This window comes from Colletotrichum aenigma (genome assembly GCF_013390185.1).
Source record: "Colletotrichum aenigma strain Cg56 chromosome Unknown KSG_Cg56_contig03, whole genome shotgun sequence".
Lineage (NCBI taxonomy): Eukaryota > Fungi > Ascomycota > Sordariomycetes > Glomerellales > Glomerellaceae > Colletotrichum > Colletotrichum aenigma.
The window spans coordinates 2,865,741-2,889,059 of NW_023500909.1; the positions used below are offsets into that span (position 1 = coordinate 2,865,741).

The following is a 23,319-nucleotide window of genomic DNA, read 5'->3' on the forward strand; positions in this document are numbered from 1 at the left end:
GGCTTCCGCTGGCAGTCCTGGTTCAGATGTGCCATTGGCCAGGTTGGGCTGGCTTGGGTCAACGGCGAAGGCTTGTGCCAGCCGCCAGTTCGTCCAAACATTGTGTCCAATCAACATCTCCCGCCTTTAGTTTGTAACTAACGCTGGTCAAAGAAGACCTCACCTCGCTTTACCTCATCCACCCATCCCAGCTCAAGTACCGTTCCAGCCTCACCCCCGTCGACGACAATTGTCCGCGTCTTTTTAGCTCGCGGCGCCTGGTTCCTTGCCCGCAGCAAGCCCAAAGTTAATTGCACAGGCTTGGGGTTCTTCACAGGCGCCTCTTGAGATTCTCGATGCAGAAGAAGCACGCAAGCTGGCTGCTCAGCTGCCAATCAATCGTTGCCCTGGCCGCCTCCTCCGCCGCCGCCGTTGTCATTGTCCCTACATGCCCAACCCTGTCCTGCCATGCCCTGTAGCGCGGCAGATGCAGCAGCATTGCATCGCATCGCATCGCTAGCAGGGGTGGGCAAGGAGCAGGAGGGTGGGTTTTTGGTGGGTTTGCAAAAGGACCTGAGCTAGGTTGAGGCTAGACGCTAAAGGAGCAGCAACCAGCATGGCCTGGAGCTCAGTCTGTTCAGAAACCCTCTCGGAGACTGACAACGGATGTGCAACGCTGTGTTCTCCTACTGCCCACAGAAACCGGCCTGAGTATCGGGTCCATGTCTCGAGAGGTTTCTGGCTAGTCCTCTTCGTCGACCGACACTGGCCACGAGCACGGTTTATTAGCTGAGACTCGAAGACCATCAACGATGATTACTCGGAATCGTCACATCTTAAACATCCGCAACGATCCGCGATCAGTAGTCCCACCGGATCTACTGCCAGCCTTTCGTCTGTTCGCTTGGTATTCTGTCAGATATCCGGGCTGGCAAAGCGGGTTGGGAGCATTCTCAGGTGCCGTGAATACGAGTTCGTCGTGACAGGGATCGCAAGCGCCGCCAAATGGACGTCTTATCCTCGTCTCTACTGGCGGGTGCATTGATCATTCTCCGTCTCGTCTCCTCTTCCCCCCCGCAATCCTCTATCACGTCTTATCTCGCTGGCTTCCCGTGCTACGGATCCCGTTGCGGCGACCGGGTTGAATCTCCGTTCATCGCATGTCATCAGTCGTGATTTTTTTTTTTTATATTTCCCAGCGGCGGAGACCGGATATTGTATGACCGCACTGAGTCGGACGTGCATCGAGCCGAGGACTAGGCTCCTCATAGTCTATTGCCTGGTCGTCTTGAGAGGCAGTCTCGTCTTTGCTAATACTCTTAGATCCGGCGTCGTCTTCTAGCCAACTTCTCCGCATTTGCCCTCCTCTTCTCCAACGTCGTCGAGCAGTAGCGCACCTCACAACTGAATCTTGGAGTAAGGGAAATGGAAAAGGCATGCAACCCCCTCCAAAGACTCGATGACCAGGGCCCCTGTCGCATCGACTGGCCACATCTTGACCAGAACAACCTAAAATCGCGGGCAAGCCAGGCAAAGCAAGGTACCTGGAACCCTGGACTTTGTACCTGTAATGGGATGGGGACTCCGTCTTGTCAGGGAATCCCTGTCCCTCAGGCATCTGGCAACGGACCCGCTGATCTGCTCGTCTTCACCCTCCCACTCTCTCTTCTCACTCGCTCTCTCAACTCTCTGTTCATCCTTAGCCTTGCCTACCACTCTTAGTTGTGTCTCTCGAGCTCTCTATTCCCCCGTCCACTAAGATCGAGAGAACGGCCAGGAACCCAGAGGCGAGGCACACACACCCCGTCTTCTCACACACCCACCCAACCCGGCTCGCCTTCACGTAGGTTTCTCTCCTTCGGTCGACGTCGCCGCCCCCGGTCTCCCCTTCTACCTTCCCCCCACCCCCGTCACTGCTCTCAAGTTGCCTCCTGGCCCCCCGTCTACGCACATGATGTACTTTCATACTGCTTGTACAATTCCTACATCCCTCCCCCGGACGAGTTGCTTGGTGAGGTCTATGATCCATGTTCGCCGCCTGTATATCTCTAGCCAATCTCTCATCCATGTAATCGGTGGCTGCCAGCAAGCACGCTCGACACAGCTCGATACATTTATACACTCCTCTTCCCCAAGCCATACCTTTCTCGAGGTATCGCCGTGTCTCTCGACTTCATCAGTCTACCTACTTTTACCTTCTGCTTGTGCTTGAAGTAGAACTCATCTTTCCGCATTACATCCTATTCACGCAAACCACACGGAGTCTTGGACGTTCGGATCTGCCCGCTTCCGCTTCCACTTCCACCTTGACCGGCACTCGACCTCGCATATGCGCCACCAACATCTTTGACAGTTCACTCGTTACAAGACCTGACAAGATGACCGCTCCCATAACTCAACAATCAACGGCGCAAGCCAAGGAGGCTGCTGCTGCCGTCGCCTCTGTTCGCAAGAGGAGAAGACGCGCTCCCGCCGGAGGTGCCGCTGACGACTGCTTCACATGCTCCAAGAGGAACGTAAAGTGTGATCGCAGACGGCCCTACTGCTCACAATGTCTCGAGATTGGCAACGAGTGCTCCGGCTACAAGACCCAACTGACATGGGGCGTTGGTGTCGCCAGCAGAGGCAAGCTCCGCGGCTTGTCTCTTCCCATCGCTAAAGCGCCACCCGTGGCCGGAGTCGCAAAGAAGTCCCCAGTCCGCGCCCGTGCTAACTCAACCGCCACCTCCGCTGGCTGGGCCGACTTTGACAACATGTCTCGAAGGAATTCACGCGACAACGGCGGCTTCTCACCAGAGCACATCGTTACCACCCCAACCACCCCCTACCCTCACAGCTACGACTTCCTCTCCATGTCACATCCCGAGCAATCTTCGTCTATTGCAGCAAGCCATTGGGGCAACCTTTCATATTCCAGCAGTATACCAACTGATGGACCCAACTACCGCAAGCTGGGAGCTCATCTGGGCCCGATTCCCATCTCGAGCGCTCTGTCTTCTTCACTGGAGTCCGTGAGCGACGCCGACTACATGTCACCCATCAGCCACTCATATCCGAGAGACGACATTCCCTTTCTTCATAGCCCTACTGTCATGTACGACGGTTACAGCACGCATGGCTCTCCAGTTCCGCAGAGCCCCATCTCCGCCATTCTCATTGATCAGCGAGCCCCCACGTCTTGCCCAAGCCTCGTGTACGCACCGTCCGAACCGAGTTCGAGCCTCACGTCGCACATGGACAACTTCGAGAGCCAGTTGAGTCAGAAACTGATGCGGGAGTGTGACACTCTAAGTGAGACGGCCTGTCCGGCTCTGCTATAGGATCAAGCTCGCTGACGTGACGGCTTTAGGCGTTCCCGAGATGGATGCGTACAGCACAAGCTGCAACTCGAACAGCAACGTATGGACCTCGCCTCCTCCCGAAGAGATGTCGCCGCGGCATTCAGACCACCAGGCGTCGGCTCAATGGCCTACCATGTTTGAGCCCCAAGCCGTCCACGTCAACTCGGATCTCATTTCCAAGATGCCATTCTTCATGGACTACTACAAGAATATTATGTGCCCGTCAATGGTCTTCATTGACGGCCCCAGCAACCCTTACCGCGAGCACATTCTGCAGCTCGCCTCGAACAGCCAAAGCTTACAACACGCCATCTGCGCCCTGTCGGCATGCAACTTGCGGATGAAGCGCAGGCTCAGTCTCGGTCAGGACACACGGGAGCTTTCCGAGAAGCTCATGGCAGAGAAATCCGCTGCTGATTCAATGGCGGATTCTCAGCCTGATGACCAGTCTCTGTCAGAAGAGTACCAGCACCGGAACCTGGCCGTTCACTTGCTCAACCAGCAACTGAACGACCCGGCCAAGTCGAGTCATGACTCGGTTTTGGCAACTATCCTACTGCTCTGCCACTACCGCATGGTGGAGTCTGGCATTGCCAAGTTCCATACCCAGTTCGCCGGCGTCAAGAAGATTCTCTCCATGAGGCGCTCGCAGAACCTGGCTCCCTCCCGCGACTCCGCGTGGATGGAGGCTATCTTCACCTACTTTGACGCCATCTCGGCGAGCATCAACGACCGCGAGGCTCAGCTCAACACTACTTTCTACGGGGTCATGCCCGACGCCCAGCTTCTTCCTCCTGGCGCTGAGAACATGGTCGGCTGTGACCGCGAGCTCTTCAAGACCATCAGCAGGCTCGGCAGGCTTAACCTGCTTTCCCAGCACCGCGCGGTTCAGAGCACTCTCTCTCGCAACGTGCCATCGCGGTCTCAGTCGCCGCTTGGCTCGCCCCTGGGCCACGCCTACAAGGGCAGCCTCAACAGTCTCCAGCACCATCAACTGGGAGATATGTACAACATGCCTAGCCACCGTTTCGACGGCAATGGCTTCGGCTCAACGCTGGATGATGATGAGTTTATCTGCTCTCCCGTCAACTACGACGACCACCGCAACAACTTCTGGCGGGAATGGAAGGAGGCCCGCGTTGCCCTCCAAAGCTGGGAGTTTGACTCGGCTCGCGTTCACGCTTCGCTCCCCGGCCCCGCAACCTCTGCACAGGTTCGCGACCTCGGCCATCTGTCCGAGGCGTTCCGCTACGCCGCCCTGCTCTACACGGAGCGTCTGGCCTCGCCCAACGTCCCGTCGACGCACAGCAACTTCCAGAACCTCGTTTCCCAGGTGGTCTACTACGCGACGAGCCTCGAGGCCGGCAGCCAGGCCGAGAAGTTCCTCCTCTGGCCCCTGTTCGTCGCGGGCAGCGAGTGCGTCAACGAGCTGCAGCAGAACATTGTCCGGAGCAAGTGCCGCGACATCATGGCCCGCTCGGGCTACATGAACAACCTCGCGGCGCTAGACGTGCTCGAGAAGCTCTGGGCCGGCGAGTGGGAGAAGAACGAGCCGCGCAGCCCCGCGGCGGTCAAGCTCGAAGCGATGCGCCGAGGTCCGTTCAACTGGACGAGGTGCATCGGGGGACCCGGCGTGGAAGTGGAGTGGATCATGTTTTGAGCGTGGCTTGTGCGAGTAGGGAACAAGGGGACGCCATGCAATAAGGGAAAAAAAAGGGAAAGCAGGGGAAGGGTACTTTCGTTTTTACTGGGACTCCTGGGTTGTTACGCGAGTCAAGCGCGCGGTTGAGGCGGTCCGGAGAGCGCGCGATGTTTGGTTTTACACACTTGGTTTACTCGGCGACAAGCTGGGCTGGTCACGACATGATGAGAAAGGGGGGTTGGGTGGAAATCAACCTGTAACTGTACTATAGTAACTACTAAACATTATGCATATTTATGATCAGGCGTAATTCTGGGTTGGAGGGATTGAGGGAGGAGGAGGATAGCCTCAGCGCAAAAATACAAAGCACGATGAAAGGCCGCACACTGCACACTACACACGACCCTGGATCAACACGCGATCTTGATTACACAATACCCGCTAGTGTAAGCTTATATCATACTTTCAGTGTTCATTAACGATGCGAAAAAGAAGCCTCGGCCCGGGCTTCTTCGTCAGGGAGACAAGGCTCAGGAGAGAGTTCAGGCTAGAACGAGTAGAAATTAATGAGCAAAGCTTTTTCATCTGGACAATTGAATTCCGTCTGGACAATGTCCGATCAAGCTTGGACATCAAAGTCAAGAGTTGTGATGGCGTGCTCGTGTTCTGCCGAGTCGTGACGAACGGTACCTGCGTTGCGGCGGTTGCTTCGTCTACCGAACAGCGGGCAGCGGCGAAAGCAGAGCGGATCAGGATCGGCCTTTCAGGGTCTCTCTCACTTTCTCGCTCTCTCAGCGGAGTGCAAGCGGATAGTCAGTCGCAACTTGCCGGAACTCTGGGCCTTTCTCTCTCGTACAGCGTCTCATCGCGTCTGAGCTAGGCTAAGTAAGCTGCGAGGCTCGCTTTTCCTGGGGGTGTGTGAGTGGAGGATACATAGTAGAGGAGTAGGGAGGAGGTGAAGGGTGTGGTGAGAGTGAGGTGAGGGGTGAGGGGTGAGGGGTGAAGCAGAGGGAGGGGGAGGGGGAGGAGGGAAATCACAGGTGAGTTGCGTGAAGTGCACCGCCCAGCAACCACAACCACCACAACCACCACAACCACCACAAGTCAGCAGTCAGTCACTCACTCACTCAGAGGAGAGACGGTGGAAAGAGGGTTCGGTGGCTGATTTGCCTCCCGCTCTTCGCAGTGCGCCGCCGCCGCCGCCCCTCACCCCGGCTCGACTCCACAGGCGGTCTTGTCCAGTCGCAATCGCTCCAAGCGCCGTTTGTGGGAGCGGGAGGCGCATGTGGGCGCGATCCATCGCCCATGTGTCTGCGGACAGGGGTCTGGTCTGGTGTCTACTTAGGACGGTCTAGCTATCTTTGTATCTCGTTGATTACATACGCCCTGTACGTACGGCGCCGCCGGGAGGAGACATATCTTATTTTTGGCGAGGAAGGGGGAGAGCGCCAAAGAATATTGATGGAGTGCAGTGTGTTTGATGTGACGTGATGTATAGTGCGCGGTAGGAAACTTGGTTTTCCCATCCGGAGGCACGAGCTTTCGGATATGCGATGTGGATATACGGGTACTAGACGCTGGATATATCGCGGCGAGATAATGGGATATGAATAGAGTGGTGGTTTCCCGTATTGCTTGCCTGCTTGCCTGCTTGCCTGGCTGATTGCTTGCTGCTCTCATGCGAAAACGGGCTGGACCCTGTTATTTCTCTCTCTCGGTTCCTTGCCTTATGTGATCCTTGCACCGGGCTCGGTTGCAACAGACCGAGGCAGGAGATGGGCATTTTCCTTTAAGCGTTTTTGAGTTTCTTTCTGTATATGATTTGCAACGCTAAGAGCGCGGCGCGGTGTTGATCGATGTTGAAAGGGTCCCGGGTCTGGAACTGGAACTGGGTTTCGGGGGGACAGCGCAGACAGACATCCGCCGGTACGACGTATCTCGGAGAGGGGCCAGGAGGGCGGAAGTACCGCTGCAAGTCTGAAGATGTCGAGCAGAAGGGACAGAGAGAGAGGGTGGTGAACAGCAAGACACAGGGCGCCCGGGGATGGACGGATCGAGGAGTTTGACGCATCGATGCGCACGGGGTAAGGTATCCAGACCGGCTGGCGAGCAACACAACACAACAGCAGGACCAAGTACCAGAGGTACAAAGCAGAGCAGGGTCAGGGATCAGGGGCTCATATGGGCTGGGGAAGAAGGGCAGGACAGGGGATGCCTTGAAGAGCCCACTCGAGCCAAAAAAGTTCCCATGTGGGGGTGATAAGGGAACGTTCGGGCCAAGAGGCCAGGGTGGTTGCGGGATGGGGAGATGTGATTGGAGAGCCGGACGCGGGACTGAACGGGCGTTTGTGGTCTTCGATCTGGCGAAGCATGGGTTTGGCAGGGGCTCTTTGTGGTGGCAGAAGTTTGGACAACAAGAAGGGGATGATTGAGGAAGAGTGAGAAGGGAAAATAAAAAAGGATAGAGGAAGGGCAGGCAGGACATGGGACGGAGAGGGGATGGGTACGGCTGCGGTAGGGATGCAGGGGGTTTGCTAAAGAGTGGAGGATGCCGATGGGAGGTTAAAGCGAGGACAGAGCAGGGGACAGGGGGATGGGTTGACAGAAGAGACACTGACAGACAGACAGACAGACAGGCAGGCAAAGACAGAGCAGGGGAAGTCGAGGCGGTGGCGAGATCCATCATTCCCGCCTGCGAACTCATAACCTAGACGCGCATATGGCATGGCTGGCTCTCCCCTTCCCTTCGTCCCGTACCTACTGCGGACTACTCTAATCATGCCGGTGTCTGTTCTTGTCGCCGTTGTCGACTAGGGTGTGTGTGTGTGTGTGTGTGTGTGTGTGTGTGCCTCTGGTAGGTAGCGTAGCATCCTCTGCTCCCCCTCCCCCATTTCCGTGGCTGCTTCGTCTGTGCGATGGCCCGGAGAACGACGGAGTAAGGCGGACGGAACGACGTCGTGAGTGTCCTGCCTCGTGCATGCCACTTTACCGTGCAGCAGCAGCATGTCAAGATAGCGGACTCGGGGTCCTTCAGCTGCGGGAGTTGTTTGACTTGTGCAAATTAGTCGGCGACGAGAGAGAGAAGGACCATGGACCGTGGACGATGGCGAGACAGTGAGATGACGGCGCGTGGGGGTCACCTAGCGAGTCTGACGGGCTTCCTCGCGGGGATTTGAGTTGTTGTTCGTCGTTGTTTGGTTCCTTCATCTCCGTGGTGGGCGGCCTTGATGTGGTCATCCAGGGTGATCGCATATGTCTCTCCCCCCTCTGAGGTCATTGCGGATTTGGGAATCGAAACTCGGAGGTGGTGAGGATTCCGATCAACACTCTGCGCTGCCCTCGCTCTTCTCCCCGGCAGTTATGACGACAGCCGGTGAGGGAAGCGAATATCTCTCACTCGAGAGGTGATGGTGCATGCCAAATACACGTCAACCAACCTGACGTAGCCGCTGCACCTTGCCGAGTTCCCATCTTGGTCTGCGTCGGCCGCCCGGAGCCTGAATAATAACGCACACGCCCAACATCCTGTGATGCTTGGCTTCTTGCAGCTATCTAGTGGCCAGAACCTGGTTTAAGGTATGTGCTAGTTAGCCTGCCGGAGCGAGCAGAAAGAAAAATGCACGCACATCTCCACCATCGCCAACGGAAGAAATGAAGGCCATGAAGCTAAAGGATAAGGGCACACGATCGGGTTCGTCGGTGTAAAGGCAACGCGAGCCGAGGACCCTGGGTTCTCCTTGGCGGGGTATTGGGAGTTGTCAAGTCCCGCGTGCTCAGGGATCGGAGGACGGGGATCGAGGCTCGACGTCTCTTCGCCTCTTTGCAATCAACTTCACAGCCATCAACAGAGTCAGGGCAATCAGGGGAGATTGGACAGGCTTGAGTCGCGACTTTTCTTTATTGATGATACAGCGGTGTACGGATACATACCGAGCATGGAGGTCCCCTATCCAAACCCTAAATTAAGCTGTTGTCCACTCCGACAGGGACCTCGATGCTTCAAACGTCCTCTCCTTGTCCATGAACTCCGTCAAACACCAGAAAGGACATGCCTCTCGCGCCTAAATTCCGCATCATTATCGTCTTCCCTTCAGCCGCGCCACTTGAACCGGCTCTGCCTCAACATGTCCAACAGCCCCGTGGGCAGCAGCCCCTTGTCCACAATCACAAGACTGCCGAACCTCGCGATCATGTCCTTCGCGTAGAGCCCGCAGATCCACTGCTCGTACCCGCCGAGCCCGTGCCAGCCCGCCGGCGTCGACCCCAGTGCCGCCTCCACGTCGCCCGCCAGCTCGATCCCCTTGGCCTCCGGTAGCTGCCGCAGCCTGTCCAGCACCCGGCCCAGGCTCGCCGACGTGCGCCGGCGGTGTCGCGTGAACTCCTCGAAGCTCATGAACGGCTCGTCCCTGAGGTCCGTGAAGTCGTCGTTGTGCCACCACGAGCCCCTATCCACCGCGTCCATGTCCTCGTACCGCGCCTTGTGTGCCCGGTACTCCGCCTCCTCCTCCTCGAGGAACTTGTCCATGATCTCGTAAGGGTCCTCCGCCACGGCCTCGCGGATGAGATAGAGGGGCACAAAGGGGTTCTTCAACCCCAGACCACCAAGCGAGACGGGGAAATACAGATACCCGTCAGGGATGTCCGTAATGCCAAACCTCTCGCCTACCATCCGCTTGAGCCTCGCCCCGGTGCTGCCCCCGCCGACCTGGTTCTCGTCGCTGTCGTCGCCGCCACCGGTGTCCTCGCCAAACAGCCGGCGTTGTATGCGGTGGAACGTCGCGAGCATGCTGTCCACGTGCGCGCGGGAGTAGCAGTTGGCGAGCTGGCCGCAGTTGGTCCCGAAGAAGCGCGCGCCGTAAATGTTCCACGCCTGGATCCAGTCGAAGACGCTGCCGCACGCCTCCAGCTGCAGGCGGAGCTCGTCAATGTGCGCGTCAATCTTGCGCTGGTCGATGACGAAGCGCCCGGACGCCGGGTCGAGCTGGAGGAATCCCCACACGACGACCCCCTTGGGAAGCCCCTTTACGTGATCGCTCTTGGCTGCCGCCGTCGCTTCCGCTTCCGCCGCCCTGATGTGCACGCTGCCCGTCTTGTCCTCGTTGAACTCCAGCCCCATCATCTCCACGAACTCGCTCATCGTCCTCCACGCCCGCGCGCACGTCTCCTGGCCGCCCCAGAGCCACATGTCGTCGTGGAGGCGGTAGAGCCGGCAGCCGTCGCCGTTCTGGTTGACAGCGAAGTCCATGCAGAAGAGCGTCGTCTCGGCGACGAAGTCCGCCAAGGGCGTGCTCAGGGGCGTGCCTCTCTTGCGGATCTGCGCTGGGTTGCCGGGGGGATCTTGCGCGAAGCGGAGGGGACACTCGAGGATGCGCTGGAAGAGGGAGATCCAGTCGTCACGCACGCCGAAGAACCGCAGGACGGCAAAGATGGACGAGTGCGGCACGCTGGGGCCGAACCATTTCAGGTCGGACCGGATGACGGTGATGTCGCTGCCGAGGCGCTGGTGGATGATGATCTCGGACTGGATGAGGTGCAGGAGGTTCTGAACCACGGCCGTGTGCGACTTCCGGGTGTCGTCCTCCTCCTCGAGACGGTCGTTGCTGGAGCTGTACCCGCCCCTCTTCTCCTCCGCGGAAGCCGGCAGCTGGTCGAGGAAGATCTCGTCGTGGAAGTGGCCGGCGAGCTTCTTCTCCACGGAGCCGTTGTCATCGACGTTCGTCGTCCTGAGGAAGTACCGCCGCCGACGGACTTCCTCCTTGCTCATGCGCCTGGCCGCGGCCTTCTCGACGCCGTGCTCTCCCATGAACCGGACGAGGAGGGCGCGCATCCTGACGGCCCACTGCATCCCGACGTGGTGGATGAAGATGGACTGCAGAAGGTCTTCGTCGGGGAAGAACCGGTACCGTCCGTTGAGCTGTCGTCGCTGATCGATGATGCTGTCGCCGCCCCATGCCCATTCTCTCCGGGTCTGCATCCGCATGTTGAGCACGTCTGCGATTTCGCGCAGGACGACCTTGTTGTTGAGGAAGTCGTTCAGGATCGTCCTCTTTTGATCGGTGAGGGTGTCTGTCCCGAGGAGCCCGCGGATGGTGTTGCCCAGAGAGTCCTCGTCAAAGTGCGTCGTCTTCTCATCCCACGACTTTTGGAACTTCTCGATGTCCTCCTTCAAGTGAACAAACGCGCGACGGACGTCCTTTGACGACTCGCAGAACAGCTGCTCCAGGTACGCGGTGATGGCGGCCTCATCCGTCTCCTTCGCCTTGAAAACGTAGTCCTCCCACGTCGCCCGCTGCTGGTGCATCTCCTCCCGTCCGACCGGCACGAAGCTCGCCTCCGAGCCCTGGTCGTCCGACTTGCCATCAGACACCCACTCATTCACCAGCTTCCCGTACAGCTCCGCGAAGCGATACTTTGTCGATTCCACGTCCAGGCTCTGCCGCACGGCGTTCTCGTACCCGCGAACGAAGTCCGCCGATATACAGGGGTCGAACTTGGCCTGGTCCACGAAGCGCTTGAGGTTGGCGATGGAGATCAGGCGGCTGTCGGCGATCTGTGACATGAAGGGGAGGCTCTCTGCCCTTTCGACGAGCAGCTTTGCCCGCTTGCGGTGGTCCGTCTCGAGAGCCGCATCTTCCAAGAGAGCCTGCTTGGACTGCTCATAGGCTCGCTTTTGCTTGTGGAGCTGGTCGAGCTTCACGTTCGTGATGGTGAAGAGGGTCTGCGACAAGACATCGGAGGAAGCCATCTTGGTTGATGAGGATTTGTGAAGTGGTGAAGACTGCCGCTGTCTGAATGATAAGGTGGTGCTGATGCTCATGTGAGATCTGTTCGAGTGTAGGGATGGCCACCTCATGAAGCTCTTATAAGCCAGTAGGCCGCTTTGTCCACCAAGCCCAAATGAGGCCATTGTCGCTTGCCGGATGAGTTTTCGGTCTGAGTAACACGGCTCCAAACATTTTGGCCTCGTTTGGAGATTTCCCACCTGGATGGCTTTGTTGGTGCTTGCTGCGCCCGCCTGGGTCCTCAGGCAACGTCTGAGGCCATTTTGGCCTCAGTGGAATCTCACTGTGCAATGCACCGTTTTGTCCTCAGTTCGCAAAGGGAAAATGGAAAAGTACATTTCTAATCGACAATCTTTTGGATTTTGATGGATACATGACGTCGAAAGTGAGACGTAATGAGAGGTTGAAAAACGTTGAATGAACAATACCTCATACCTGATGCTGAATTCGGCAAACGTTCAGTCGTAGTCGTCGTGTCGCTCGCGTATTTATCGATCCCGCTCGGCATGCTCATCCTCCTCCCACTTCCCGATCAATCGCCCTGCGTCTTTCTTCGATCTGTCGTCGATATTCTCATAACGTCTTTCTCAGTCAAACCGAAATCTGAGAAACGCATCCCGCGAAATGCACAATGCTTAAAAGCCCCAAGACAGGCCCGCGCGGTAAATAAGTCAGTGAAGGAGGCCGCTAACGACACCGACATCGGCAGTGACGTGATTGCGAGGTTCCGTCGCTGATGGGTAAGATAAGAAGGCATACGCAACACCCAGGGATTAGTTTCCAATAAGCTCGCGGCCGTCTTTCCCTTTCCTGAAGGCTGGCACCCCGCTGAAGACATGCCAAACGGCGCGCTTATCTTGCAAACTTCCTTCCAGGGAAATTCTCTGCTTGAGCAAGCCGTGATGGGTGCGCGCGGCACCAGATTGCCTCATGGGCAACCAGCGAGGCCATTACCCGTTGCGGGCAAGATGGCCGGGGCGCAGAAGCTGGGGGGGTTGCCGAGCTTCGGCAGAGCCAGTAACAGCAGCAATCCTCGCTGCAGAATAGCTGTCCCTGGGTGCTTCAATGATCTATTAACGGGGCCAGGCGGCAGTTCTCTTACCCATTGGCCTTGCAGTAATTAGTCAGTCTCGCAACCGGGCCGGCGTGCGGCCGCAATCGAATGCGAACGATCTTTAATCGACGACATTCCGTTTTCCGACGGGAAACTTGGGGAGACAGGCGTCTTACATAACGTTTTACCTTATGCATCCGTCCGTCTCTGTTTGTGCCCGGGGTCCCGTAGATCAGCCGAAAGGCGTCATTAACAATTCCGGCCGACAAACTTTCCTCTTCCGTTTCACTCACTCGCCATAAGGAAGTTTTTGTAAGTGAGATTGAAGTTGGAGCCGTAAACATGCCGGTGGACGAGGAACAGCCGCGGCGAGCGGCCAACGGCGCGCAGTCTTCGGAGACGACGCCTCTGCTCAATGGTGATAGCGGCGTTCGCGGTATTGCTGCTACAGCTGCCGCCGCCAACGATGAAGAGACCACCGTCATCGCCGAGACCGTCTCCAACGGCCGTCTGGCTCTCATTTTGGGAACCTCGTACTTTGGCGTGTTCCTTGGCGCCATTGATAGCACCGTGAGTCGTTCACCACACTTCCACATTGTGGGCTCTGCAGCAGCGGGCAGTCTGACAAAGCCATCCCCGTAGATTATCGCAACCCTCTCCGGGCCCATCTCAAGCGAGTTCAAGTCCCTGAGCCTCCTCAGCTGGCTCGCGACGGCCTACCTCATCTCCAATGCCGCCTGCCAGCCCATCTCCGGCCGCCTGACCGACATCTTTGGCCGCGGGCCGGGCCTGGTCTTCAGCAACATCTTCTTCGCCGCCGGGAATCTCATCTGCGGCCTCGCGCAGACGCAGTCCGCAATCATCTTCGGCCGCGTCGTAGCCGGCATCGGCGGCGGCGGGCTCATGTCCATCTCGACCTTCCTCGGCTCTGACCTCATCCCGCTGAGGAGACGAGGCATCTTCCAGGGCATCGGCAACATCGCCTACGGCTCGGGCGCCATGCTCGGTGGCGTCTTCGGCGGCCTCATCAACGACCACACGGCCTGGGGCTGGCGGCTCGCTTTCCTGGTCCAGGTCCCGCCGGTTCTGGTGTCGGCCGTGCTCGTCGCGGTCCTGGTCAAGGTACCCCCCAAGGCCTCGGACAAGTCCTACCTCGCGAGAATCGATTTCGGCGGCGTCTTCCTCACGATATCCTTCCTCGTGCTGCTGCTCCTCGGGCTGAACGCGGGCGGAAACCTCGTGCCGTGGGTGCACCCCCTCCCCCTCACAACCATCCCGCTCTCCTTCCTCGCGTTCGGCGCGTTCCTCTTCTGGGAGACCAAGGTCAAGCAGCCCATCATCCCCGTCCGCCTGCTCGCCAACCGCACCATTCTCTCCGCGTGCCTGACAAACCTGCTCTGCACCATGGTCATGATGATGGCCCTCTTCTACGTGCCGCTGTACCTGCAGGTCACCGGGCTCTCGGCCACGGACGCAGGTCTGCGCATCCTGACGTCCCCACTCGGCGTGTCCATCATGTCCATCGGCGCGGGCTACATCATGAAGAAGACCGGCAAGTACGTCGTCCCGGGCATCTGCGCCCTGGTCATTTTCAACACCGGCATCGTCATCCTGACGCAGTTCGACGAGAACACGCCCGCCTGGGTCAACTACCTTGTCTTCTTCTTCGCGGGCGGCGGCTACGGCGCCATGCTGACCATCACGCTGCTCGGGTGCATCTCCGCAGTCGATCACTCCCAGCAAGCCGTCATCACCTCGGCAACGTGTGAGTCTATCCCAACCGTATTTCAGTATCTCTCAATGCTAACAAACCTCAGACCTGGCCCGCAGCCTCGGTGGCACCGTCGGCATCACGATCGGGTCCGCCGTCTACCAAAACGTGCTCAAAAGTCGTCTCTGGGAGCGCTTCGGCGACTACCCCAACGCAGCCGAGATCATCGGACGCATCAGGGACGACCTCGACGAGCTCAAGCACCTGCCCCCCGGCTGGCAGCCCGGCGTCACCGACTCCTTCATGGAAGCCTTCCAGAGCGTCTGGTACACGATGCTGGGCATGTCGCTTGTGGCTCTCGTCTGCATTTCGTTGATGCGGCAGTACGTCCTCCACGCAACCTTGGAAAGACGTTGAGAAGTCGATCATGATGAGGTACTCGTGAAATGTGCAATCACGGGGCCGACGAAGGAATTGACCCGATTTTGTGACATAAAATTGATACAGTCAAAATAGAGTTGGACAACATAAGGATATAGACAAGGAAGGCTCATCGCCCGTTGGATTCATTAGCTTTGAATAATCAAAATATCTCAATCGTCGAGCTTGCACGTCCTGACTTTTGTTGAATATGTGATCTACATTTGTAGTTCAATTGGATGCACTAGTGTCGTCGCCTAAAGACTGGGAAACCATGCTTGATGAACGAGACGCATGTAAGTCTCGGGCGGCAGCCCGCTGGCGCGTCTAGCAGATTCGAAGGGTGCTACTGGAATGAGACACTCTTGATCTGCACATGACACAGCACTACGACATACAAATTTGCAAAACTATATTCTAATGGAGCAGGTAATCTGAGACCACAGCTGAGGAAGGAGCCGGCCGTTGCCTCTATTCCATCCCTCATGATTCAGCCGAGTGACATGAGTACAAATCTCAGGCATAAGCCAAGGTGTTGTCGTCCCGAATCTGGCCAGCAATCTTGATAGACGCCTCATTGCCTGCAACACAAGGGCCTCTGACTATAATCTGTGACGATTGTTAGCGATGTCCAGCGGTATCACCACGATGAGTCGCTCACCTCTCCCTTATAATCCGAGTCCGCATTCTTGTGCTTCTCCGTGTCCCTCAACAGAATCTCTGTACTCGTTACAGGCGCACCGAAGTGCGACCGCTCATCGTCATGAACTCTGTAGTCGTAGTAGCCAGTCTGCGCAACGGCGCCAGCAACCTTTGGGGCCGCAAGAGCGAAAATGATCCTCGCACCCAAGAACACGCGAAGGTCAGAGAGAATCCGAGAAGACAGAGGCGGAGAATCAGCGCCGGCTCTATCAGCAACGTAAACGAGACGCAACTTGCCCGGCGTTTTGCCAATTGCCGGCCGCGATGAGCTGTTGAATCGGGAGGCCGCAGAGGCAACGGACATCACGCCGCTTTCTGTCAGAGAGCGGGATTGGGCCCAGTGAGCAACCTTGGCAATGGCAGATGTCAAGCGGTTAGTTGCCTCCTGGTGTGTCCTCAACAGAGTCTCTGGCGTGGCCACAAGCACGGTAGGGGCCACTCCTTGGGTGGCGAGAACCAAGTCAGGCGAGCGTCCAGCAACCGAGTTGAAGGCAACAGAGGCGTTGCAGTACAAAGCCGCGAGCGTCAAGATGAGAGTGTGAGTGTTTGTCAAAGAGTCGGCCGCGAGGAACAGGTCAGAAGGGCTGAGGCGTTGGGTTGAAGGAACAGCAGCAAGCTGACCAGCAACTCCAGAGACCAAGTTGGCCTGAGTGAAACGAACCATCTCTTCCATGGTGCCGGGCTTCGTCTGCCAGAAAGTAATGACTTCCCTGGGTTCATCCTCCTTGTTCGGAGCAGGCAACTCTCTTCCAGCTTCAGAAGGGGCGTCGCGAATGATGTCTTGCCAAGTAGCGACATTGACACTGCCGCCGGTACCCTCGGGCACCTCGTTCCAGTCCATGTGGCTGCTTCCCTCATCAACAACCCAGATCAGCTGGCGCAGGGAGGGATACGCCTTGACGACAGGTTCAAAAGGGAACGCGCCGGGAGCCGTGATAACAGTGTCTGCGGCAGATCGACGGAGCATCATGGTGAGCTCTTCCGTGGACACGTCGAACGGAATCAGAATGGCCGTGAGATTAGGATAGAAGCTGCAGGCAAATAGGGCAACCAAGATCTCAATAGAGTTTGGCAAGTAAATGGCAACGCGGATACCACCTTGCTCGTGGATATGCTGTCCGATGAGGTTGATCTGTCGAGTGATGTCCTCTGCCTTTTGTCAGAATCAACAGCGGGCATGAACTCCATTCAAACTCACCCAACTTGTGCTCAATAACGTTCTCGGAGCCCAAGACTGTCAGCAGTCTGCCCTTTCCCATGACACCCTTGCCATCATCGCCAGTTGCGCCAGCCACAACCTTTCTCCATATATCTCTGAGATCTCCGTCGCGTCCTCTCGACCATTTCGAAGCACCGGGGTCCTTGACGTTGAGTCCGCTGTTCAGGGGCATGCCATGAGGGGAAGAGTGGGATCGATAGACGGGCGATTCTCCTTTTTGTCGAACTGGCGAGCCTTGGGCCTGACGGGCAAGGAGCATAGGATGGGTATCGGGGTCTTGGCTGGATGCAATTCGATAGGAAACGATGACAACGAGCAGGGTGACAATGGCGGTGGTGTAGTTGTTCCATTGTCCGAAGAAACCGGAAACGCCCTCGTCCATCTGGAGCATGACGTTGTCAAAGAACCCCATGGTGGGCGGCGGGATCGTGAAGTCAGACTCGAGTCGCCGGTGTCGGTAGTGCGGAATGGATGAATTCGGAAGAGGGAGCAAGTTGACCGATTGCTTTACGTGGCCGGCATTGAAAGCTCGGAGGGTTTAACAAGAGGAAAAGCATGAGGCAGTGCCGAAGCTCGAGCTCGGAGGTTTCGTCGTGTGAGGTGGGCTGCGCTGGCAGTTCTCGGCGGGGATCCTGACATACCCCCCCCGGCTATGCTGGGCTGACTTTCCACAGAGGTTCCTGGGTGAGCTGCACGGGAAGGACCCTCAGGGCCCCAAGGCATGGAAGGTCGGGTAGGTACTTCAGGGACCGTGAGGCGCTCTGCTTGCCTGTGGTGTTGCTACCTACGCAATCCGCGGCCTGCAAATTCCCGGGGTTTGGGGGAACTTCCACGCCTTTCCGCAGCTAAAACAGGTACGTACCTGGTCTAAAGTGCCTGCGGGTTCCTTCAACAGCTCCGTGCCGGCACCTGTGGAATCTGAGCGCCACCCGCCCCACGTCGGGAAGCTCGCAGCTGAAGGCAGGTACCCACTTTACCTAGCCAGAGTGCGACTGACCGCTTTCTGCCGGTTGCTGTGGCCCGTGTGGCTGGTGCATTGTTTTTCTGCCAGCCATTTCTGGCGAGACACACAGCGACTTGCATCTGCCATATCCATCAACATCGTCAACTCGACCACAGAAGCGGCGCACTGAACCACGCTCGCGCTTGGCGACAGCGCAGCGTCGGAAACGACAACTTACTAACACACCACAGGTTTTCAAAAGAAACGAATCGGTAAGCTGTCCCCACCCGGGCGGGTGCGCAAATCTCAAGCATGACTGACGTGGTTCAGAACAGGCCTTGACCCTGACGCCGTACATCGACCTCGACTTCGTGACTCCAATTTCGATACCCTCGATACCCAACACAGCACCCAAAATGTCCTCCTCAGTGAGCAGGGCTGCCGTGACCACGCCCGTCAGGTCGACACCACAGAAGACCGCCGCTATTGTTGACAGCCCGGGTACCTGGAGACATCCTCGTTTGAACGAGATCACGAGACGACGCAATGCGACCACCTTCTCCGAGAAGAACGTGAGGAAGATCGCGTACAACATTGCCTTTCTCCTCGGCCTGTGGCTTTCTCAGGTTGTCGCACGATCATATATCCCTACTTCTTGGTATGTTTGACTTTGCCCTGAATGTCTCGCCCACCTCTAACAGACAACAGGATCAATCCTTCTCTGCGATCGTACCTTGGCTGGGCGTACTACGCGATCCAGCTCTTTCCTCTCGTAAACGTCGGCATGGCTATGCTTCCGTTGTTCCGTCCTGCCGACGATCTTGCCGACATTCCCCTGACTCCTGCCCAGCGCAAGCTTCTTGGACTGCCGCCCAGCGCAACGGCAGCCACTCCTGATGCTGTCTACAGCACGCCGCCGAGATACTCACGCACGCCGTCCCTGGCCGGCTCCCCCGCGACTAACAGAAGCTTCTCTGGCTCTCCACTGTCTGGACGGGGCAGCCCGGCGCTCGGGTCCTCGTTCAATGGACAATCATACTCGCCCTCTCCTCTGAACGGCAGCCCCTCTAAGTTCTCGGCTAGTCTGAACAGCAACCGGAGGTCATCTTTTAGTTCGTCCACCAACTTCGGTGCGAGCACCAACAGCAACCTGGGCGCCAGTACCGCCTCTTCTCTGTTTCCCGACCCCGGAACACCGAGCCCCTCGACGGGCAAGCGCACTAGTGTTGGCTTGAACAACAAGTGGCTTTATGAGAGGGGAAGGAGATCTTCGGGAGGCAGCTGGATGCACTAAGCATGATGACGGTTCTTCGCAAACGATGGAGTAATGCATTCGAAGTGTTTGGGGCTTTAGACTGTGGTTTCTCTGCCAGCTTGGAGAACGGCGTTACGGGACCGCTTGAAGGGTCTTTTCAGGAGATGCCTAGCTCTGTTAATGGGATTACTATACCACCAAGCGGATTCTCAAGATGACGCGCATGAGGAGCAAGGGTTGTACATAGACGTCAATCTACAGAACCTGCGGGTCATAAATGGGACTAGGACTTCGAGGATCACAGTCAAAACACACGTGCATAACTTGGGTCAGGCACTCCACAATCGATGTAAGAAGAGCATCGATCCAAGGAGGCGGGGATGAGAAAGACGACTTGCTCTTGTCTGGTTTTCCCTCACAGATGCTACTGTAGTTGAAGTTCGATAATGCTACAAGAGATGGACCTTCATTCAAACCTGGAATCTGGGCGTGTGTCAGTCGCGCAGGTACGTACCTCGGCATCAGGAAATGGAAGGATGCGACCTCAAGATACGGGAACACCTACCCCGCTTTCCAACGTCTATTGGCCGGATTGCAGCTGCGACCCGCCTTTTTGGCATTACGTAGCACCCGGGCGCCCTTTGGTCTGGAACCATTAACCGTCGCCTTCCCAAGCTTCTTCCGTCAGGAACGTTCTGATAGATATGAACGCTCTGTGACAACATGGGTGCCAGCGACTCGAAGCTCGTCTTCAAGAAGGGCATCTTCAGGCTGTCTGAGGAGCGTCACATCCCGGCCGATGATCCCTACTGGACTTCTGTAGGTACTCCTGCATCGTGTCTTCTTCCCAGGCAACGTCTATTGACCACATTTCGACAGTTTTGGGAGCTCCCCGAATCCTCAGAGGACATCTTCAGCCTCTTCGCCCCTGCCGACATTCGTCGCACCAGAGATAAAGCCCTCGAAAACCTAGAAACCCTGATACTTGCAATCACATCTCGACTGTTCATATTGCGCCATCATCCCTCGTTTCCCGACCCTGAGATCGCACCCGAACGAGACGCTCTGAACTGTATCCGAGTCCTGACGCGAATTCTACCCTTCATCTACGAGGCTGATAACCTTCAACAATGGGAAGAAACATTCTTCTGGGGGGCTAGGCGGAAGAGGACGAGGCAATCCGCCATTGCCAACGAAGTGTTGTTCGACGGAGCCCAGGACGGCCCGCGATCGCCGAAGCCGAGGAACGACCCTGAAGACTTCGAAGACGCCAAGCCTCTCGCCGAGGAGCTTATCGACACTCTCGTAGACTTGCTGTTCTTTTCCGATCTCACCTTACCCAAACAACCCAATGGACGCTCGAAAGTCACGTACGCCATCTGGCAGAGTGGTGTGGGCTGCAATACCGCAGTAACTACCACCAAGGAGTTCGAAAGCAACCGTAGCGAGATTCTCCGCCTGCTCATGACCATGACAAGTCAGAGCATGTATATGTCACCCAACGCTCTTCCACAAAAGGGTGTCCGGGCCTTGACCCATATTTGTACATGCCCCGACAAGCAGGTCGTGTTGTCGGTTCTCTGCTCGCTGCTGAATACTGTACGTGCATGCATATTGCGGCTCCAATAGACGGAACTATCGCTGACAGGAACAGACCCTAAAGTATAACCCAGCCACCTGGCGTGTTCCTTACAACACGCTCGTCTTCAAAGACGAGAAGCAGATTCTGGTGACTTACACACTACAACTGCTGCTGGTATTCTTGCTGTATCCAATACCCGAGCAGGATGGCACGACGCCCAAGAACTTTTATCGTCATTTCCTTGGCCGACTTCACCGGCCCCAGGACTTTCAATTCATCGTCGACGGTATGACGCGAATTCTTAACCAGCCGCTCCAGGAGAAGAGCTCGTATATTCCCAGCGGACAAACGGGGGCCAAGTTTGCTCCAGAAATCATCATGCTTTTCTGGGAAATTACGCAGTGCAACAAACGATTCCGTTCATTCATCATCGATACAGAGCGACTGACAGATTTTCTCGTCCTGACCCTTTTCTACGCTCTTGAGTACAAGAATGACCCGTCCAAGCAAGGGGTCGTGCGCATGTGTGCCTTCTTGCTTCAAACCCTGAGTGTGGAAAAGAACTTTGGCACCAATCTCAACCGCACTTTTGGGCGACAAGAAAGTCTGCCTTTGACCATCAGAATACCAGGATTCAGCGGAACATACGCCGACTTCTTGATCCACGTGAGCAATGCTGTTGCGCTTGAAATGAAGCTCTGCTAACTGTGGCTAGTCAATCTACAACCTCATCACCACGAGTCAAGGCAGACTGAATGCCATCTACCCGGCATTGTTGGCAGTGATCAACAATATCGCCCCTTACCTCGAAGCACTCAGTCCGGCATCTGCATCGAAGCTGATGCAGCTGTTCTCTTCCATGTCTTCCCCCTCGTTTCTTCTGGCAAATGATAGTAACCACGACCTCCTGAGGTCACTAATGGAGTCCATCAACTCAGTCGTCGAGCATCAGTACCAAAGTAAGTTGGCCGCCCTATGGATGTAGGATGCAGCTTTGCACCCGCATCCTCAAAACCACACCTATCTAACGACCGAACAGAGAATCCAGAGTTGATCTTCTCGATTCTGCGCAACAAGAAGCGCATTGAAGCACTGCGTACTTTTACGCTTGAGAGTGGCCAGGAGGAGATTGAAAGACGCAACCGTCGCCGCAAGGAGGCTGCGGCCAGCGGTGATGGATTGGAACCAAGTTCGGTCAGAAGCTCCGTTGAAAGCCTCCGCAGCCCGACGACTTCGCAAGCTCGGCAACCCACCCTCAGCGATGTGCCTGAAGAAGATGGAACTTTCGCGATCGGGGAGGACGACGACGATAGCGATGACGATGATGACGAGGACGAAGACGATCATCGCCCTACGCCAGCCCAGTCTACTACTAGCGAGAACCCGTCCGTCACATCGTCCCAAGCCGAATTTGCGGAGGATGCGGTTCCTACGCAACTCCGCGGAATGTCGGAGAAAGCCAGGGGAAAGATGCCCGCTGGCGTACCTAATTTCTCCCGACAGAACAGCACAACAAGTCTCGGCGGCTATTCCACCAGTGGACAATCACAGACCGGCATCTTTGAACCAAGTGCGCAGTGGATCGAGAGCTGGCTTCCAGAGCTCCCGCTCCATACCATGCTCACTGTGATTCAGCAAGTGTCAGCTCTGCTACCCCGTCAAGCACTTGCTGGCGAATCCGCGAACCGAGAGACGCTGCAAAAGATACAGGAAATCAGGCTAGTGGGTGTAGATCCAACACCGCCTCGTGTCCATTCGTTCGAGTGGTCACAGTTGTCTCTGGGCTGGTACGAATCGCTCCTCTGGGGTTTCGTCTTCACCAGCGAGATCCAGGTATCTAAGGGTACAGTTGGAATCTGGAACGGGACAGCAATAAAACTATTCCGCGTCCAAGAGACAGCTCCACAAGGTCCCAGCTTGACCTCACCTAGAGGAGCAGTAGACGCCGTGGGAAGCAACATCGTGTCCCGTATCGGCGCCATGAACCTTCGCGGTGCTCCGGGAGCTGCTGCACCAGGTGCTCCGCAACGCCCTTCTTGAGGCCGGAATATTCATTTTGAGGCAAGCCGTCTACCGATTCGGACAAATTCAAACACGCAAGACTCATGGCCGCGGCAAATGGAACAGAGGGCTTGTCACATCAAACGATTGGACTTGTGGAGGTAATGAAGAACAAGAGATACCTGAGGGGACGACAACCACCGGATATGCGGAGACTCGAACTCTTCGTCTTCGAGTCTTCGAGGGGAAGCGTGGTGCATGATTTGCAGCAAGACTATGCGACGAAAGAGGGGATTCTGGAGACGCCCGGAAGAGCGCCGGGGTGATACTGGACTTGTGATCAGGTTACAATTGGCGTTGGGAGGATCAGATGTGGCAAAGGACGCGTGTTTGACTATCACACCTAGGCATGAGCAAGCTGCTGAGAAATACATACACTGAACTGCCTTCATCACACACATTCTCTGCGGCTGCGACTGACAGACACCAGGCGCGAGTCACTCAGATGGGAATCTGAAAATGATGGGAATCTCAAAGGGTGTGGCTGATGTGGCAAGTTTACCATCCCAACTGAGCAGGGGTTTGGATGAAGCATAGCCAATAGATGCACTAGCTCCAAAATTCCGTCCAAGATTTAGCTTGGTTGATGCAACTCTGTACCTGGCAAAGCCAGCAAAAAGCGGTGATC

The 23,319-nt window shown here is 56.6% G+C and overlaps 6 protein-coding genes across 6 annotated transcripts; 4 read left to right on the forward strand and 2 right to left on the reverse strand.

Moving 5' to 3' along the window:
- Nucleotides 1-2,357: 2,357 nt before the first annotated feature.
- On the forward strand, nucleotides 2,358-4,980 carry BEA4-6 (Beauvericin cluster-specific repressor BEA4; the record flags this gene model as incomplete). The annotated part of the gene is made up of 2 exons (XM_037320002.1): nucleotides 2,358-3,270; nucleotides 3,329-4,980. The coding sequence occupies 2 exons, from the start codon at nucleotides 2,358-2,360 to the stop codon at nucleotides 4,978-4,980; spliced, it is 2,565 nt and encodes an 854-aa protein (XP_037181978.1).
- A 4,072-nt stretch (nucleotides 4,981-9,052) lies between these two features.
- CGCA056_v004748 (uncharacterized protein) lies at nucleotides 9,053-11,707 on the reverse strand (the record flags this gene model as incomplete). The annotated part of the gene is made up of 1 exon (XM_037320003.1): nucleotides 9,053-11,707. The coding sequence occupies one exon, from the start codon at nucleotides 11,705-11,707 to the stop codon at nucleotides 9,053-9,055; it is 2,655 nt and encodes an 884-aa protein (XP_037181375.1).
- Nucleotides 11,708-13,140: 1,433 nt separating this feature from the next.
- fnx1 (Multidrug resistance protein fnx1) lies at nucleotides 13,141-14,926 on the forward strand (the record flags this gene model as incomplete). Its single annotated transcript, XM_037320004.1, has 3 exons — nucleotides 13,141-13,368; nucleotides 13,441-14,563; nucleotides 14,616-14,926. The coding sequence occupies 3 exons, from the start codon at nucleotides 13,141-13,143 to the stop codon at nucleotides 14,924-14,926; spliced, it is 1,662 nt and encodes a 553-aa protein (XP_037181376.1).
- Nucleotides 14,927-15,445: 519 nt separating this feature from the next.
- CGCA056_v004750 (uncharacterized protein) lies at nucleotides 15,446-17,262 on the reverse strand (the record flags this gene model as incomplete). Its single annotated transcript, XM_037320005.1, has 3 exons — nucleotides 15,446-15,538; nucleotides 15,591-16,780; nucleotides 16,830-17,262. 3 exons carry the CDS (start codon nucleotides 17,260-17,262, stop codon nucleotides 15,446-15,448), a joined length of 1,716 nt encoding a protein of 571 aa, XP_037182313.1.
- A 947-nt stretch (nucleotides 17,263-18,209) lies between these two features.
- Nucleotides 18,210-19,087, forward strand: POM34 (Nucleoporin POM34; the record flags this gene model as incomplete). Its single annotated transcript, XM_037320006.1, has 2 exons — nucleotides 18,210-18,451; nucleotides 18,502-19,087. The coding sequence occupies 2 exons, from the start codon at nucleotides 18,210-18,212 to the stop codon at nucleotides 19,085-19,087; spliced, it is 828 nt and encodes a 275-aa protein (XP_037182312.1).
- A 684-nt stretch (nucleotides 19,088-19,771) lies between these two features.
- ftp105 (Ubp5-interacting protein ftp105) lies at nucleotides 19,772-22,670 on the forward strand (the record flags this gene model as incomplete). The annotated part of the gene is made up of 5 exons (XM_037320007.1): nucleotides 19,772-19,867; nucleotides 19,928-20,647; nucleotides 20,703-21,296; nucleotides 21,346-21,589; nucleotides 21,670-22,670. 5 exons carry the CDS (start codon nucleotides 19,772-19,774, stop codon nucleotides 22,668-22,670), a joined length of 2,655 nt encoding a protein of 884 aa, XP_037182311.1.
- Between the last annotated feature and the right edge of the window lie 649 nt (nucleotides 22,671-23,319).